This window comes from Sparus aurata, chromosome 8 (assembly GCF_900880675.1).
Source record: "Sparus aurata chromosome 8, fSpaAur1.1, whole genome shotgun sequence".
NCBI classification, from domain to species: Eukaryota; Metazoa; Chordata; class Actinopteri; order Spariformes; family Sparidae; genus Sparus; species Sparus aurata.
In genome coordinates, this window is record NC_044194.1 from 9,883,637 (window position 1) to 9,900,875 (window position 17,239).

General features: G+C 42.8%; 1 protein-coding gene across 4 annotated transcripts in view; it reads right to left on the reverse strand.

The window, feature by feature from the left end:
* Window positions 1-17,239, reverse strand: part of LOC115586673 (beta-1,4-N-acetylgalactosaminyltransferase 3-like) — a 32,785-nt gene that overhangs the window by 10,490 nt on the left and 5,056 nt on the right. For 3 of the 4 annotated variants that reach the window (XM_030425915.1, XM_030425916.1, XM_030425913.1), the window contains exons 2-7: window positions 5,712-5,767; window positions 5,497-5,580; window positions 3,384-3,479; window positions 1,072-1,162; window positions 862-962; window positions 684-751 (exon numbers count right to left, since the gene is read on the reverse strand). In XM_030425915.1, coding sequence (XP_030281775.1) covers window positions 684-751; window positions 862-962; window positions 1,072-1,162; window positions 3,384-3,479; window positions 5,497-5,580; window positions 5,712-5,767 — 496 coding nt within the window. Of the gene's footprint in view, window positions 1-683; window positions 752-861; window positions 963-1,071; window positions 1,163-3,383; window positions 3,480-5,496; window positions 5,581-5,711; window positions 5,768-11,316; window positions 11,945-17,239 lie in introns of those variants that run through there. The other variant, XM_030425914.1, reaches the window with a different exon arrangement.

A 17,239-nucleotide genomic window follows, 5' to 3' on the forward strand; every position in this document is an offset into this window, starting at 1 on the left:
GATGTTTAGATTTTTAATTATTGGCTAACGTGGCTAACTGGCCCACACTGTGTCATGTACTACATCCCCTGCTAATTCACAGTAAACGCCCACACAGTGTGTCAAAGTTTCCAGCATATTAGCAGTAATGCTATGAAACTCTTTGAAAAGTGGGCTTATTTTTTTCCATGTTGTAACAGCAGTGTTGAGTTTTTACTGTATCAACCACACTAGTTTCGATTTGCATAAGGGAACATAGATGTTGACATGACTGTTCTAACCATGACATAAAAATATGTAATCTCAGGGAATTACGCAAATGAAAAGTTGACACAGTTTTACATGATGTGTGTTTTGTTTTGACAACATTAAATAAGACAACACAACCTGTCATAAAGATGTCAAGCAAGGCTGCAGGAACCGGACTGGATGTGAGTTAGCATTTACGCACCTGCGTCATTGTCTTGCAGGCAATGGGTCATGAGGGGTTTATTTTATTAGACGCTTGATAAAAAGTTTTTTGTTTGCACAAGCTTAAGATCATTTTGTTGGATGACATAAATTCAATCAGATAATACCCCTCTCGTGAATTTTAATTAGATTAGGCTGCCCCCCATAACAATACGGTACTGTATCTCCATCTAGTCACATCGATGCTGCTAGCTCTTCATTTAACAATGAAATGAAGCCTGGTGTCAACTCACTTAATTGGTCCAGAGGTCTGACTGGCATACTTGTCAAACTCGCCCGGGACTGCCCACTCTGTGCCGGTCTAGAGATGAAAAACCCACATGTAAATAAACATATACAAAAGGAGATACTATGACATACTGAAGAATGTTAGAAGAAATATGAGGATATGGCCCTGAACCATTGGCATACCTTTCCAACCCATGCCAATAACTTCACGTTGAGGGGAGAGTCATCTGTGCTGAGCCAAAATTCAGAGTTGTCTTCAGAGCTCACGGCAATCGAAAACTCTCCTGAGATAAAAGGGATAAAGAAACAGATTAAGTGAGTGATTACGGAAATGTACTACAACCATTTACTCAGTGTAGTCACAGAGAGAAACCAGATGAATACACGTTGTACCGTCGGTGTGTGGATGTAGATAACCAAATATCCTGAGACCGTAGTTGCTCCACTTAGGATTGACGGCCAACTTCTTCACCGTAGTCCTGGTCTGGATGCGCGAGGGAAGGGAAACACAGAGGATCAGCCATGATGTTTACTCAAAGTGAGACAACATTAGGATCTAGCACGTGGATGTAGAATGCACCTCAGAGTGGAAACCAAGCGTGTTTGCCTACGCTCATATCGGAGTGTGTGCAGGGATGTCTTTGCCACATAAAAACACTCGGCTGCACAATTACAGCATTATCCTTCAAGAGCCACTCAAGAGAAGGAGATAAATGATAACTGCATGTGACAGATGATCTTGATAACGATATCCTCTGGTGTAGTTGAGAAAAAAGTGACGGCAAAAATCAGATACCCTCATCTAAGTGTCTTGAATGTGTAAAAGGCTTCACTGATTTCTGTAAGAGTTTGAAGTACGTACCTTTATTTCTTTATCTTAACCCATCACATTGATCGTATGTTTTATGTAATGTTGAGAAATACAGTCTGACAGTGGGAGTGATTTCTTGTGTATTTTACTTTTTGCGGATCTTTGTGGTCATCCTGTGCAGCTACCCTTGTCACAAATGAACAACAAGTGGAATTTATCATTGTGTAGTGTTCAGTTGAGCGTATAAACGAGGGGAGGGTCATAGCAATTGCTTTATTAATTTATTTAAGATTGTTTTCTCTTTTGGTGGCTGGACACCGAGGAGACTCAATGTGTAAAAGCAGTCTCATATCACCCATTTGTGGTTATAACAGCAATTAAGTTGACATTAAGATTAAAATAACAAAGACTCAGTTTAGTAAGTAAAACAGCTGCATCACGTGACCGCGCCAGAGCTGCAAGAAGAACACGAGTAAAAGAACGAAGTTAAAAGATAGGCGCCCAAACCTTATATATGCAAAAGAGAGTTAAGAAGATATGAAAACAAAAAGAGTTTGAATACAGCTATGGCCACTGAGAAGCAGCAGAACTGGTTCAAGTTAAGCCAACATCTGCTACTCAGCTACTTTAAAACAACGACTCACTGCCCAAAGCACTCTCATGCCATGAGAACAGAACTACAGATGCCACACCAATACAAACTGTGAACCGGACTTGGGGAACCAGAAAGCCTACAGGCAGCAGTATGAGGCTGTAAATAGAGACAGTAGCAGTGCTTGAGAAAAATGCTAATATCAGCATGGTAACATGCTTTACAATTGCCACGGTCCCAAACCCAATGCTAAACTGATCCTAAGCAGAACAGTATGCATGATAAATACATTCTTCCAAAATTCAATGTGCAAAGGAAATAGAGGAGATGCTCAAGGCTAAAATAAAACAAATCCAAATAAGGATTCAGGAAAATCGTGGAAAACAAATAAATTAGCAAGAAATCTTAAGGAAACATTTTGATGTACCTTTATGAAGTTTAACTGGCAGCAGCTTTTCTAAGATTGCATCCAGAATGACATCCAACATGTTCTGTATCGTTTACTGTCAGCATGTAATGGTAAACAATGTTGTGTGTGACTTAAAAATAAGCAATAAATGTAGCACGCTGAAGTTGTTATTTCATGTGTCCTATTCATGTTACAGTATGAATTAGCCCAGCTAAGGCAATTTAGATATTGTTTAAAATAATTCACATCTTTATTTTTAAAGCGGTTAACTACTACGGTCCACATACGTATTGTACCCTTTATAAAGCTAGTGCTATCCCCTTAAGAGTTTTTACAGGTGACTCTGTATGTGTAGACTGAAAGAAAAAAAAAGTGCTTGTGTTCAACTTTACATTAATAAAAGTTAATAAAACATTGATAAAAGTAAATAAAAGTAGCAAATAAAGGAAGAAAGGTGCTTTTGGCGGTTCATTTGGGGGGCAACATAAACAAGAAGTCCAGCTGCAGCAGAGCGGACTGTCATCAGTTGTTTTGGTTTTTTAGGGTATTTAGTCATAAACCAAAGTGGTGAACTGATGGAAATGTTCACTTGATGACTTGGCTAAAGTCAAGAGCTTAAGGATGACCACAGTGATAATAAGCATGAATGTTTGTACAAAGTTTCATGGCAACCCATCTGAGATAATGGAGACATTTCACACAAAAATACTGATATTAGCCTTGTGGATGGTCTTAGGTGCGGATCACTGATGTCTGTAGGATTCATCCTCCAGGTACCATGAATGTCTTCACAAAACTGAATGCCAATCCATCTCATAGTTGCTGAGATATTCTAGTCTGGACCAAAGTGGTGGTCCAGCTGGCACTGCCATACTGGAGAGTGGGTGACTCACATGAGGATACAGCGGGAAGTGCCCGTTCTTGCGGAGGGCAGCTGTAGAAGTGCCACACCAGTCTTCAAAGGCGTGCAGATTGGCCCGTCCCTTAAACTGCAGGAAGAGAAAAGACAGAGCGAGGATGATGCTGGGAACACCCCGGTGTTTGTGTTGCAGTCAGTCAACTTGATACTATTTTTTTTACTGATTTAAAAGACAAACATAACTTGATTATCTGTGCCCAAGAGGTTTAGACTGCCAATATTTAGGAGGATATGTACAGCTTGTTTGTTGCTTGGCCCAGGGGTGTTGTTTCATGTAGAGCTGGACAATTTGAGTGTGGTAACATGCAGATAGTACAAAGGGAGGAAACAAGGAAGTGAAGTCACTTTGCCTCCAGGCGATGTTCCTTCAGATAAAAATATGTAAAGTTGTCAATGGCAAGAGACGTTTTTTTTTTAATCCAGTTTGATTCATGCTCTGAATTACACGTAGAATGTCTATCTATTCTAAAGGTAATTTAGCAAGTCAAGAAAAGTCTTGTTTGTCGATAAAGAGAGTGAAATACCATTTAGTTCTTTGTGAAACTGCTCGGTAAACTACATCTCTCGTCTTGTGCAATATATGTCACCAACAAGGCAATCACCTTGGCACAGAAGAGTATTAAAAGAGGTTCAAATAATGACGTGTCTGGCTATGATGAGAGCTGCTGTCAAGTGTTGAACAAGACACGTCACGCGGTTTTTGGGTGTTGGTAGTCCAGTGGTAGGGGAGGAACATTGCCTCTATATGGTCTGGCAATTACAGGCTTATTCACACAGCGTTCCTCCTATGAGTTCGACCAGACCTCAGGTTTGATTTACTAATATATACCCCTTCTGCTGTATACAGACATGTCTTGCTTAAAGAGCCTGTTCACAGCATGTTTTATCTCTTACCTCTCGTTGTATCTAGACATGTAGATAGTTTTGGTTCAACAGAACAAATTTTTGAGGAGGTTTCTTGCAACTACTACCTACCAAAGAAATAGTCCCTATAAATAAACTGTTGAGAGTGTGCCCTTTGTGATATCTGGCAAAGAAGGCTGTCTTAACTGATCTGTCCTTGCTGATTGAATCACAGTAGGCAAATGATGCCCGAAAGAGTCAACTCTTCGGGCATTCATGCAACATACTCTGCTGTCATCAGCACACGGTTAAATGTTTAGCATGACCCATGTGCTGAGGTTCAGGCAAAAGGTTATAAAATAATCACTCAAGCATTTCACAGGGCTTCTTTTGCTTGTAATGATTTAACAAACACATGATCCAAGTCCACTTGCCTGGGAGTCAACCTTATTTTATGTCAACTGTGGTTCTGCTGCACTACTATCTCTTTCTTTCCCTCATAAAACAGTTCGACTGACAGCAGCCTTTACTCTTTAAAGCAGATTTAGTTATAGGAATGAGCAATATGTATAAAATCGTCTTTACATTGTAATACTGATACGAAACATGAAGAGCTGCAGCGATTAGTTGATCAACAGAAAATCAACAGGCCACTTTTTTAAATCTTGATAATCAGTGATTGTAAACTCAAAGTAAATAAAGTACATCTAATTCTGTCATAAAATAGCAGTTTGGGAGATATTGCAGGGAAACATGCCCTGGCATAAACAGTCATTTCCGAAATCAATGATGGTAATTAAATTGTGGGTGTAGCATTTTGTCAGTTTGTGAGACAACAGGTTAGACAATCTTATTTGGAGGGCAAGCATCATCCGACAAATAACTAAGAGGGCACCAGAACAAAACATGATCCCTGGGAATATTACAGTGCTTATGTAAACTTGATTACACTGGTCTGTAGAGACAGACACAGTAACAGCTTCCCCCAAACATGTAATATGAGGTGGAAGCAACTTGCCAGAGCACAGTGCTGCTTAATATAGTGGAAATACGATAACCCTTATATGTTGTCGGAGGCTGCTGAAGCAGACCCTGCTGCAGGAAATATAGTGTACACATACACATATGCACTGTAGTGGGAAGTAATTGAACAGGCCTAGGCAGGTTGATCAGAGTTCAGAGGAGGTGACACTAACACACACTGACACACACACGGACACACACACATGCACACACACACACACCTCTGGTTTCCAGGTTGGTGGAGTGTAGTTGGATCTCCAAGCATTCGAAACCTTCACAGGGTCTGTTTGATGGTCCTCGCTGAACTGGAAAACACACACAAGCAAAATCCCAACTTCAGCTTTTATTGCCTCCACCCCTGCCTGCACAAAACACACATCCCCTTGCATCACCATATTTTCTATTACCACATACTTTTCCATGAACCCATCCTTACCACTTTGTCGACCATGGCTCTCCACCAGCCGTTGTCGTCAATGTATGGATTCAAACCTGAGGGAAAAGAACGTAAAATAAGAGGCAATAATATGCAGCAACTGTATGACGGAGTCCCACAAACAAAATGTGTTCTCTCTTTAAATAGACTGTCGAAGAATTTTAACTGGTGCTTTTGAAAGAACCAGACAACCACACCTGTAAATTACTTAAGGCATCCTATGTAGGATTGGTCATTGCTGTTGGTAGACACGTCATTCAATGTTTGCCGCTCCTCCACGGCTCCACCGTTGAGACAGAGAGAGAAACGTTTTTCTTTTGTCTGATTGTTTCACAGCGGTTACATTCTAAATCACAAATAAACACACCACACCTCCACACAACTCTCTGGATTTTGTGTGAATGCAGCTGAAGTGCACGCCTCATCCTTTCTGCTCTGCCTATGTGTGTATGTGTGGCTCAGCCCTGCCCTCAGTTGAACAGACACACTTACCCCTTTTAGATACAAAAGGTGGCACATTTGCAGCAAGGTAAAGGCTGCAATTTGCCGCCTTGTCTGACTAAAAGGGAGGTGTAATATTCCTTCTTTTCCAAAAAGCCACCACTTGGCCGCCACTGGGGTGGGAGTTAACATGTAACGTGACATGAGGCACGGAGTTTGGCGTGAACAGTGAAGCAGGTTGAATTTTTCTTCAAAATAAGAGCTTTACATTGCATCCCATTGGAGTTTAGAACTGGGTTCTTAGCGGGGGGGCTTTTAATTTGAAAGTAGGGACCGTTAGTAGCTTGCCACTACAACAACAAGCGGACAATGAAGAGTTACATTTGTGTCAATCGATACATTGTTTCCTCTCAGGAAACTCCCACACAGTATACCTTAAACTGCTTCGACACAGATCGCATCCTGTGTCATAAATCTAACTGTCCAGTCGGCCATATGCAAGCTGCCTATGATACACCTAATTTACCCAAGGAACCATTTTCTCAAAAAATACAAACCTGATCTCTCTGATTCCTGTGTATTCTACAAAATTGAGACAGAAACGATTGTACATTTATTTTATGATTGTATCTATGTAAAGTTCTTCTGGATTGATGTTGAAAATATGTTTGAATCGCTATGTGGGATTAAGATCAACCTGCAAAAAAGAGATGTCATTTTTTACTTTGAGAAAAAAGTTATGGACCAAAGTCATGTATTTCTGTTAAACCTTTTTATATTATTTGGACGATTTTATGTACATACATGCAAATGGACTGAAAGAAAACCTAATATACACCAATTTAAAAATGAAATGAGGATATACTTTGATACATTAACAGGACTAATGAACAGGAAGGCCATCCGGACTGTAGCTCTCTACAGAGCCTTGAGATCCTCATTGTGATTTTTTATTTATCCACTTATATTTTTTTATTTATTTATTTTCTCCACAAAGCCTTTGGGTCCTCTAATTGAGTCGAATGTATGTACCCCATGTTCAGTATTGTTTGTTTGTCATTGGTGATGAATTTAAATAAAGATTGGAAAAAAAAAGAAAAAGAAAATGCAAGCTGCCTTTTCATCTATTGCTTGTGAGCTTATGGTGCATGAACAATGAAGCCCAGTGTCTGAGTGGAGTCCCACCCCACACCCTGTTCCAATCCATTGCTGATGACCACTGAATGCAAGTCATCTCAGTCACAGCCCTAGATGAGCTGCTATGGCGGTGTTGGCAAAAGAAATCTCTGGCAGAGCAGAAGAGAATTATTATTCCTTCAAACCTCTTTCTGTCATCTCTTAAATTATAGCCTGGAGTTTATATAAAGGGGAGCTCACTGTCTTTTTTTTTTTTTTATGAACTTGTGGTATCAGTTAGTGAATTGGGGTTATAATGCTTGCAAACTCGGAGTCTGTCATTACCAACAGGGCGGAGATCTCCACACACACACACATACACACACACACACACACACACACACCCCCTCAAGACGTGGGTGCCAATTTTGGTAACACAAGTAATTCTAGAGTGGCGGTCGAGAAAAGAAGGAGAGGAATATTTTTATCTTCATCTGCGCTCAGCCAGTTTTCCTAAGTACACTTCTGCTGTCGCCTTTTTGTCACCACATTCACTACAGCACTGCCCTGGTAATGCATTTGTTTACTATCAATTCAAAGTGACTGCCAGCAGATTCGTAAGGTGAAATTTAATGACTCAACATTGAAATGTTTCAGTTGCTAGAAAGAAAAATTCCTCCAGGGCTTGACAGGCTTTCAGCCTCCATACTATGTACACAAAATAGGCTTCTATTCAAAACAACAAAGTACTGGAAGTCTTTCATGTCGTTATTGTATTAAATTCATGTTTTCGTAATTTGACACTAGGGCTGCTGCTCTCCTTAGTCAGCCAAAAAAAGAATCATGTTATTATCTTCACCTTATCTGCCCCTCCCTACCAAAGGATTATTTAGAAAAATGTGGGGGAGAAGCCCAGTAAAGACAATGACCAGGCAGCCATTTCTCCATCGGGACATTTATTAACATGACACCTCATATGCTATCTGTGTTCTTAAGTGTCCATGTGACCTACATGTGCAGGGTCAAGCATAAGAGCGCTCCGTAGTAACCATTGTCACCAGTATCAGTCACTCAGTTCCTTTCTCAGCAGTTTACGGGCAGTGAACACGATCTGCTCTGCTGCACGACAGGAAACCACAACAATAAGCATTTGCAGTGAAAACGCTGCTAGGTTGTTAGTTAGGAACCTCTGAGCCAAACAAGTTAATAAAAAATGCTCTCTTTTAGATGCTCCTTTTTTAGTTGTCTGTCTTTTACTTTTTCAGTAAAGGTTCACATAAGCTGATTCAGGTTGGTTGTGTATGTGCACAACTCTGACTGACAGTAATGCTTACTCAACATAACCAGTAGGTTACAGGAAGCGTATTGTTGATCTGTTGTTGAAATAGTTGGAGCTTAATGAGGAGTCAATATTAAATCAAAGCCTGTGTAAAGATGTCATTATAATTTATGACTTGAGAAAGCTCTGCAGGCTGAGCCGCCTCATGTCACCCAGCCACCTGCTTCTTGTTTGATAGGAATTTGATTTGAGTCACAAACTAATGAGTGAGGAAGTGAGAATCAAACAAGAAATTAATCAGTTATGTCCTCGATTAATCGAGTAGTTGGTTGTTCTATAACACACACCATCAGAAAATGGTATAAAACGTTTGTCCGGGTTTCCTGAAGACTACGTTGACGTACTCAAATGTTTTGTTATGCACACAACCCAAGGAGATCTAGTTTACTGTCATAGGGGAGCAAAGAAATTGGAAAAAGTCAAATTAAAGAAGCTGAATCAGAGGATTTATCTTTCTTCCTTAAAAAATAACTTTAACTGATTAATCTGTTATCCAAACAGTTCACGATTAATTTAATCGTTGAAAATCTATCGATTATGTTTTGCGGCTCTTCGTTGGTAAATGCAATCAAAAAGGTTCCCTGTAATATCAGAATTTCCAGCGAGAAGAAAAGTCTGTAAAAATGTGTTATTACTGCCGTCAAGGAGGTTTTGTTTTCACCTGTGTCCGCAGGTTTACACAAAAAATACTGAGCAGATTCCCACAAAACTTGGATGGAGGATGGGTCTCGGTCCAGAATAGAGCCCACTAACTTTTGGTGCAGACACGATAAAAAGGGACGGATCCATGGATTTTTTTTTTCACTTTCTACCAGTGAGAAATAGGCCTTTTTTTCAACACTTTCATTAATTTCTCAAGGAACAACACACGGATCTTGATGAAACAAATATGGCGTATTTAGGTGGTCGGTATATATGAGTGAGTACTAAAACGGGACTGTTGGGACGTGGCGGAGGTATGCACTCTAACTGAGGGCAAACCCAGTTCTAACTATCACTTTAATCATTGAATAGAAACGCATTAATGAATAAACAATTCCAACTGTTTAAAAAAATCCGCTGCTTAAACTCCTTTATCAGCCGACATGAGTATCACGTTTCATGTACAGGAACGTGAGTTATCAACATTAGTGACAGTTTTTTGCCGTGACTAGGGAAAAAAATCATATCTGAGTGCAAAATATGTACATTTAAATGTGCATATTAATGAAATAATAATAACACGTTTAACCGATGAGTATTATTGGTGCCAACAAGCGAGGGCGGCAGTATTTGATCAAGTAGTCGACCAATCGCACACATCAATGGTAAAATCACCAGCAGCATCCTGCTTATGGACCTGGTTCAGTTATATAAATCCTTGGTGTGTTTGTCCTGTGTCAATCCCTGTGGACAGCTGTAGAGGAGGTTGTACAATCATTTGGTTGTTTAGTTCAGCTGACTTCACTAATATTCATCACTGGAGAAGAGAGTCAAAGCAAGTAACAGAATAGCCCTGCCTCAAGCTGAACGTGTCTCGCTGCCCTCTTTCTCTGTCGACCGCTTTTTCCGCTTACATCAGTTGATTTTGTGATTCGGCATCATTTCCAGAGTCTGTTTGCAGTCTGTCGTGCTGTTGCTCCCGCGATGTCCAGAGAACAAATGTGTGATGAACCGACAGACAAAAAAAATGTGAGTCTTGTCACTGACTATTCCAATCACTGAGTTTTAAGCAGCAGTCTTAGAAGCTGCAACTCTTTTGACACCTTTTGTCCTCCAAACACCCGGAACAATCCTGATGTTGACATCTACCACGCTTCTGTGACATTTTTACATCGTCATGTTGCTCTTTGAGCTCCGTTAGAGGGCTATGTGGAGTCCTTTGCCTTTGAGACAAGCCCCACTGTTTGTGAGGAGGGGGTGACAGCCCAGGAATGTGTAGATAGGCGGGCTCTTGAATGTAGGTCTCAGGCGTGTGTTTACACGTCAGACGTTGTTCAAAAAGTGCCTGTGTGATGTTTTGATGTAACTCCCTCGTGGGCAGACCGCATCCTGACTAGTTTTTCCGCGTTTTCATCTCCTGCCGTGCCCGTGTGATGACACCCTGATGTTAGAACTAAGTGTGAGAGCAATGAGACAGATGGTGAACCGAGGTGTGAATACGGTAAGGGCAGGAAGTTTGGTTACCCAGTGTGAGACTAGACTTCCTTCTGAGTAAACCTGCAGTCTGACCTCCCCATCCCCCCTCATGACTCTGTATTTCTTCCACACACAAGCACACGCGCGCGCGCGCAAACACACACACACACACACACACACACACACACACACACACTGCTCCATCTCTTCAAGTCGACCTGTGTTTCACCTGCTGTGGGTTCAGGTTTCCTGTACAAACGCATCCAGCATCATTCATGTGAATCAAAAACAAAAGTAGATTACTGTTACTGTTCTTGCTCACATGGAGATGTATGGATATTATTATTATATATATTGTACTGGCAGTCATCTAGCAACATAAGGGCCTAACATTTTAGGTCAAACTGGTTTGTTGGGGTGCTGCACTGTTTTAAAACCTAAAATTCATTCTGCAAGTTTCTTTCTTTCTTTCTTTCTTTCTTCTTTTTTTCTCCTTCAAATTATTAGGCACAGGTTGTCAATTAGAGCTTTACACTGTCTAGTTTCACAGAAGTTTGGACATATTATTACTGAGTGGGAGCACTCACTTACCCAACTCCTCAGTCAGGTCCATCTCATGGAAGACGACCATAACTCCGAGCAGGAGAATCGTCCCAAACAGAAGAAATTTGCTGTTGCGCCGCAGTTTCTTCATGGGGAATAACGCCGCAATCATCGTAGCTCTCAGGCGCAAACTCCAACAGTTATTCGAGTTACAGGCTTTGTCATCGGGGGGCAGCGACCACACAGTGTGCCCGTCCGCCTGACACCCAGTGGGTGCGCACTACCGGCGTCCTGGATGTCCCCAGTGCGCGCTGCCCCCGGCGGCTCTCATCCCACGAAAAATCCCACCATCAAATCGGGCAGCCGTCCTTCACACTGATCTCTCGATCATCTATGTTTTGTTTGTTGTTTTTAAATTGGGCTCTCTGCTGCTGCGTCCTCACCTCTTCACCGGCGGGTGTCGCACACTGGGCAGCACAGACAGCGGACTGAGGAGTGGATGTCACACCGGCTGTAACCCACACAGCTTCATGAAAACACAGAGTGGCAGGGAAAGAGCGGATCCACGCTTCCCGCTTCACTTTCAAAGTAAAAGTTTCAGTTGTTTCATCTGAGATTCGCTCCCTGGTCACCATCGGGGGCCAGGACACAAAACGAGTCACACGGAACATCCCTGCCCGCATGTTCCATGATAAGTGTCGGGGAAGAATAAAAACTGGAAGAGGATAAATGGGGGGAAAATATTATTTCAGCCAGATGGCATCGCCTCGGTGGCCCGTGAGTGACCCCCAGTGGTCCGCAAGCAGATCACAATTAACATGAAATGTTTCCAAAACTGTCAGTGACTTTGAGTGACTCCAAAGCCTCATAGTGTGTAGAATAGGTGTGTTGTTTTTAATATTAAATGAACTCATATGTAACTTCAACCATTATTATTTGAATCGGCTGTTTTGCTGTGTTGTCAGACTTCAGCAATGTATGCTTGCTGACCGTTTTGTGACTGTTTAATAGCGTCACTGCCTGCATAACATAGGTCTGCATTACGATTTGTTACAAAAAAAAAAAAACGGTCAGTGCAGTAGGTTTTATGAGACGAAACTTCTCCTGAGCCAGACATCGCTTGAGTGATGTCTCAGAAAAAGCAGCAAAGTTCTCCAGTTCACAGCAGCAACAAATGCATTTGAAATAAGTAAAACTGTTGATTTAATGCCTCATTGGATAAAAATGTCTTGTAGGCTTGTAACCTTGGTAACAGAGGAAGCCAGAAATCTAAGATGGCGCAATCAAAAAACAACAAGAAAATAAGCCTCATCAATACAACTAAATTACAATGACCAGTGCCTCATGCCGATCTCTGTAGATATCCCGAGTAACAAACAATATTCCTCACATCATGTAGACAGAGTTGCCAGCTAATCATCACCCTGCTCAATAGGGGTGTGCCAAAATATCGATACTACGATATATCGCGATATTTCGTCTTGAGGTACGTTATCGATGTGGTGGAAACCAAGTTGTTATGCATGTGCTTTTATTTTGAAGGATATTGGAGACGTATACAGGAAGTTAAGTGGAGAGCAGCAGCTTTACAGTTACGTCAGGGGAAGTTCAATGTTGTGAGTCCTGCTGAATAAACGGAGGTAACATAAAAGTCTCGTCTGTTGTTGGCATTCCTACTGAAGAACACGACATGGTGTCAGAAGCGGGGCAGCGGTAAGAAGCAGAGGACAGGCAGCGGGAGAGTATTTCCCCCCCCCAAGACTCGCGAGTGGGAAAATGACGACCGACGGTGGCGCCGCTAATGACGCCGTCGCACAGGCTCCCCGGCTTGCAGCTAACCCTGCTAACCCACCTCCAAGTGCAACGTTCACGATTCAGCCTCCAGAAGCATTTGACTTCTCAAAACCCCAGGACTGGGAGAGATGGATCAGAAGGTTTGAAAGATTCAGACTGGCTAGCAACCTGCATCTTAGCTCTCAAGCTAACCAGGTAAACACGTTGATCTACTGTATGGGGGACGAAGCGGATGATATACTGCGGGGCCAAGCTTTATCCGACGCACAGAGACAACAATACGGAGCAGTAAAAGACTCTTTTGAAACATATTTTGTGCCCAGGAAAAATGTAATATATGAAAGGGCAAGATTTAACCAACGGGTACAACAGACTAATGAGACAGTGGACTCCTTCATCACTGCTTTGTATACCTTGGCTGAAAACTGTAGCTATGGAGCACTTCACGACGAGTTGATAAGAGACCGCCTTGTGGTGGGACTCAGAGACACAAGTCTAGCAGAGAGGATGCAGCTGGACAGAGATCTGACCTTGGAAAAGGCACTAAACATGGCACGGCAGTCGGAAGTGATCAAAAGACAGCAAACAGATCTCAGGGGAGAAGCTAAAGGTGAAATTGATGCTATGATGACAAAGCACAAGAAACTAAAGCAGCCCACACCAAAGACATCTTTTCATCATAAAAACCTGGCAACAAAGTCCAAAGCACCAACTGATCGCCAGCAGTGTTACAGGTGTGGAAAAACACCAGCACATGGAAAATGGCAGTGCCCAGCCAAAGAGGTGACATGCCACACATGTGGGAAAAAGGGACACTACAGTAAAGTGTGTAAGTCAGCCAAAGCAGTACATGTAGTGGAATCTAGTACAGCTTGTGGAGATACACCTTTGTTCCTAGGCTCAGTAGATGCAGGAACAGCCCCCTGGTACACAGATTTGACTATCAGAAGCCATAAAGTGAGGTTTAAGATAGACACAGGAGCGGATGTCTCAGCCATTCCAGCCCAGACATACTACACCATCGCTGATAGAGACTCCCATTTAACTGAAACAGACAGACCACTATTTGGCCCAGGTGGCACACCACTCTCTGTCATAGGCAAATACACAGAGTCACTATGTAAGGGGGAGCAGGTGATTCAGGAGGATGTGTATGTAATAAAAGACTTAAGTACAGCTTTGCTAAGCAGACCAGCTAGCGTGAAGCTTAACCTTGTCTCCAGACTAGATAGTGTGGATAAGAAAGTAATGGCAGAGACTTATCCAAAACTTTGTCAAGGCTTAGGGATGTTGCAGCAGCCGTACACAATCAAACTCAGGCCAGATGCCATTCCCTTTTCTCTAACAACACCAAGACGCGTCCCTATTCCTTTACTTAGTAAAGTGAAGGAGGAACTGGAGAGAATGGAGAGTCTGGGCGTCATTTCAAGAGTGGAAGAGCCAACAGAATGGTGCTCAGGGATGGTTCCAGTCCCATCAAAAAATGGCTCAGTGCGCATATGCGTAGACCTCACCCGCCTCAATGAAGCAGTCTGTAGAGAGAAATATATCCTACCTTCAGTAGAGCAGACGCTTGGATCTCTTGCAGGAGCTCGACTCTTCAGCAAATTAGATGCCAATAGAGGGTTTTGGCAAATCCCATTGTCCCCAGAGTCAGCACTGTACACAACGTTCATAACTCCCTTTGGACGTTTTTATTTCAACAGATTGCCCTTTGGCATAGCGTCAGCCCCGGAACATTTTCAGCGGAGGATGTCCTGGATCCTCGATGGGCTGCAGGGAGTAGTCTGCCACATGGACGATGTTCTTGTATGGGGCAAAGATCAAGAGGAGCATGACACCAGGCTTCATGCAGTGCTGAACAAGCTTCAGGAAACCGGCGTCACACTAAACATGGAGAAGTGTGAACTGAGCAGACACAAAGTCAAGTACCTTGGCCACATCCTGTCTGCTGAGGGTGTGCAGCCAGACCCGGACAAGACACAAGCCGTAAGAGACATGAAAGAGCCCTCTAATACAGGTGAAGTCCGCAGTTTCCTGGGCATGGTTAACCAGCTTGGGAAATTCATCCCAGGGCTGGCAGAGAAGGACAAACCACTGAGAGACCTTCTCTCCAAGAAAAATCAGTGGATCTGGAGCTGTGTGCAACAAAATGCATTTGATCAGCTGAAAAATGATCTCACCTCACCTCCAGTGCTGACACTCTATGACCCCAACAAAGAGCTGAAGCTGTCGGCGGATGCATCTTCGTATGGACTCGGTGCTGTCCTACTGCAAAAAGAAGGAGAACAGTGGAGGCCGGTTGCATACGCATCACGTTCAATGACAGAGACTGAACAGAGGTATGCTCAAGTGGAAAAAGAGGCACTAGGATTAACATGGGGATGTGAAAGGTTCAGAGACTTCCTTATTGGGAGACATTTTTCCTTAGAGACAGACCACAAGCCACTTGTTAGCCTGTTAGGTCATCAGACACTAACAGAGCTCCCTCCCAGGATCCAGCGATTTAGACTTAGGCTCATGAGGTATAGTTATTCTATCTCACACACACCTGGCAAAGATCTTCACACAGCAGACACTCTCTCACGTGCACCAGTCACCACTACTCCAAGTTTAAAGTTGACAGACAAAGATCTAATGGAAAACACAAACATCTATGTTGATGAGATAATCCACAACATGCCAGCTAGCTCATCATACATGACACAGCTGAGGGAGCAGTTGAAGGAAGACAGTGTTTGCTCTGTAGTTATGTCATTTTGTCAGAAAGGTTGGCCTGACTACAGTAGACTCACAGGTCCAGTGAAAACCTACTGGCCAGAAAGAGCTGTACTTACTGTGCATGATGGATTGTTACTTAAAGGCTCCAGACTTGTCATTCCTACAGCAATGCGCAGCTCTGTCTTAAAGGCTCTTCACGATGGACATCAAGGGATGACAAGATGTCGAGAGCGGGCTAAAGAAACAGTGTGGTGGCCTGGCCTGAGCAGCCAACTGAATGAACTTGTGACAAACTGCACCACTTGCATCAGAGAACGCACTAATCCTGTGGAGCCGCTGTTGCCGAGTGAGCTCCCAGAGAGGCCATGGCAAAAGGTGGGAGCAGACTTATTCACCATGAACAATTGCAATTACTTGCTTGTAGTAGATTATTACTCAAGATTTGTGGAGATTGCTAAACTAACGCCAACACGTTCAGAGGATGTGATTGTGCATCTGAAGTCTATTTTTTCCAGACACGGCATCCCAGAACTGTTTTTCAGTGACAATGGCCCACAGTTTTCCAGCCAACAGTTCACAGACTTTTCATCAGCCTATGGATTCAAACATGTTACAAGCAGTCCAAGATTTGCCCAAAGCAACGGTGAAGCAGAACGACATGTACAGACTGTGAAAGGACTACTAAAGAAAGCTCAAGACCCATATCTTGCTCTGTTAGCATATAGAGCTACTCCATTGTCTAACGGCTACAGTCCTGCTCAACTGCTTATGGGCCGCAGGCTTCGTACTCCAGTGCCCCAGCACCCCTCTCTACTCAGCCCAGAGCTCCCTGATAAAGCCACGGTCGCAGAGAAAGAGAGAGAGAGAAAGAGAAATGACACAAGAGTATTCAACAAGAGACACCGTGTGAGGAATCTACGTCAGCTCACACCTGGACAGCCTGTGTGGATTACTGATACCAAGACTCAAGGCACAGTGGTTTCAACCCACTCCACACCCCGCTCTTATGTAGTGGACAGTCCCACAGGCACCATTAGGCGCAACAGGCACCATCTTGTCCCCATGCCAGGGACTGTTCCTCAGAGTCAGACACCTTGCACATCAACTCAGCCAGAGGAGTCTGTCTCAAACACACCAAGTCACCGTGAGCCCCCAAATCAGTCTCAAAAGACAGTAACACCTATCCCTACCAGAACTAGGTTTGGCAGAGTGGTGGTTAAACCTCTGAGACTGGACTTGTGAGAAAAGAGATGTCGGACAAGGGGTGATATAGGGAAATGTTTTGTTTTGAAGATTGCATGGTGTTCTTTTCAGAAAGGCATAAGAGTTTGTGAAAGTTTATAACAGGAAGGGATAGATATAATTTTGTCTCAGTCCCAATGTTTTTTTTAAAAAGGGGAGATGTGGTGGAAACCAAGTTGTTATGCATGTGCTTTTATTTTGAAGGATATTGGAG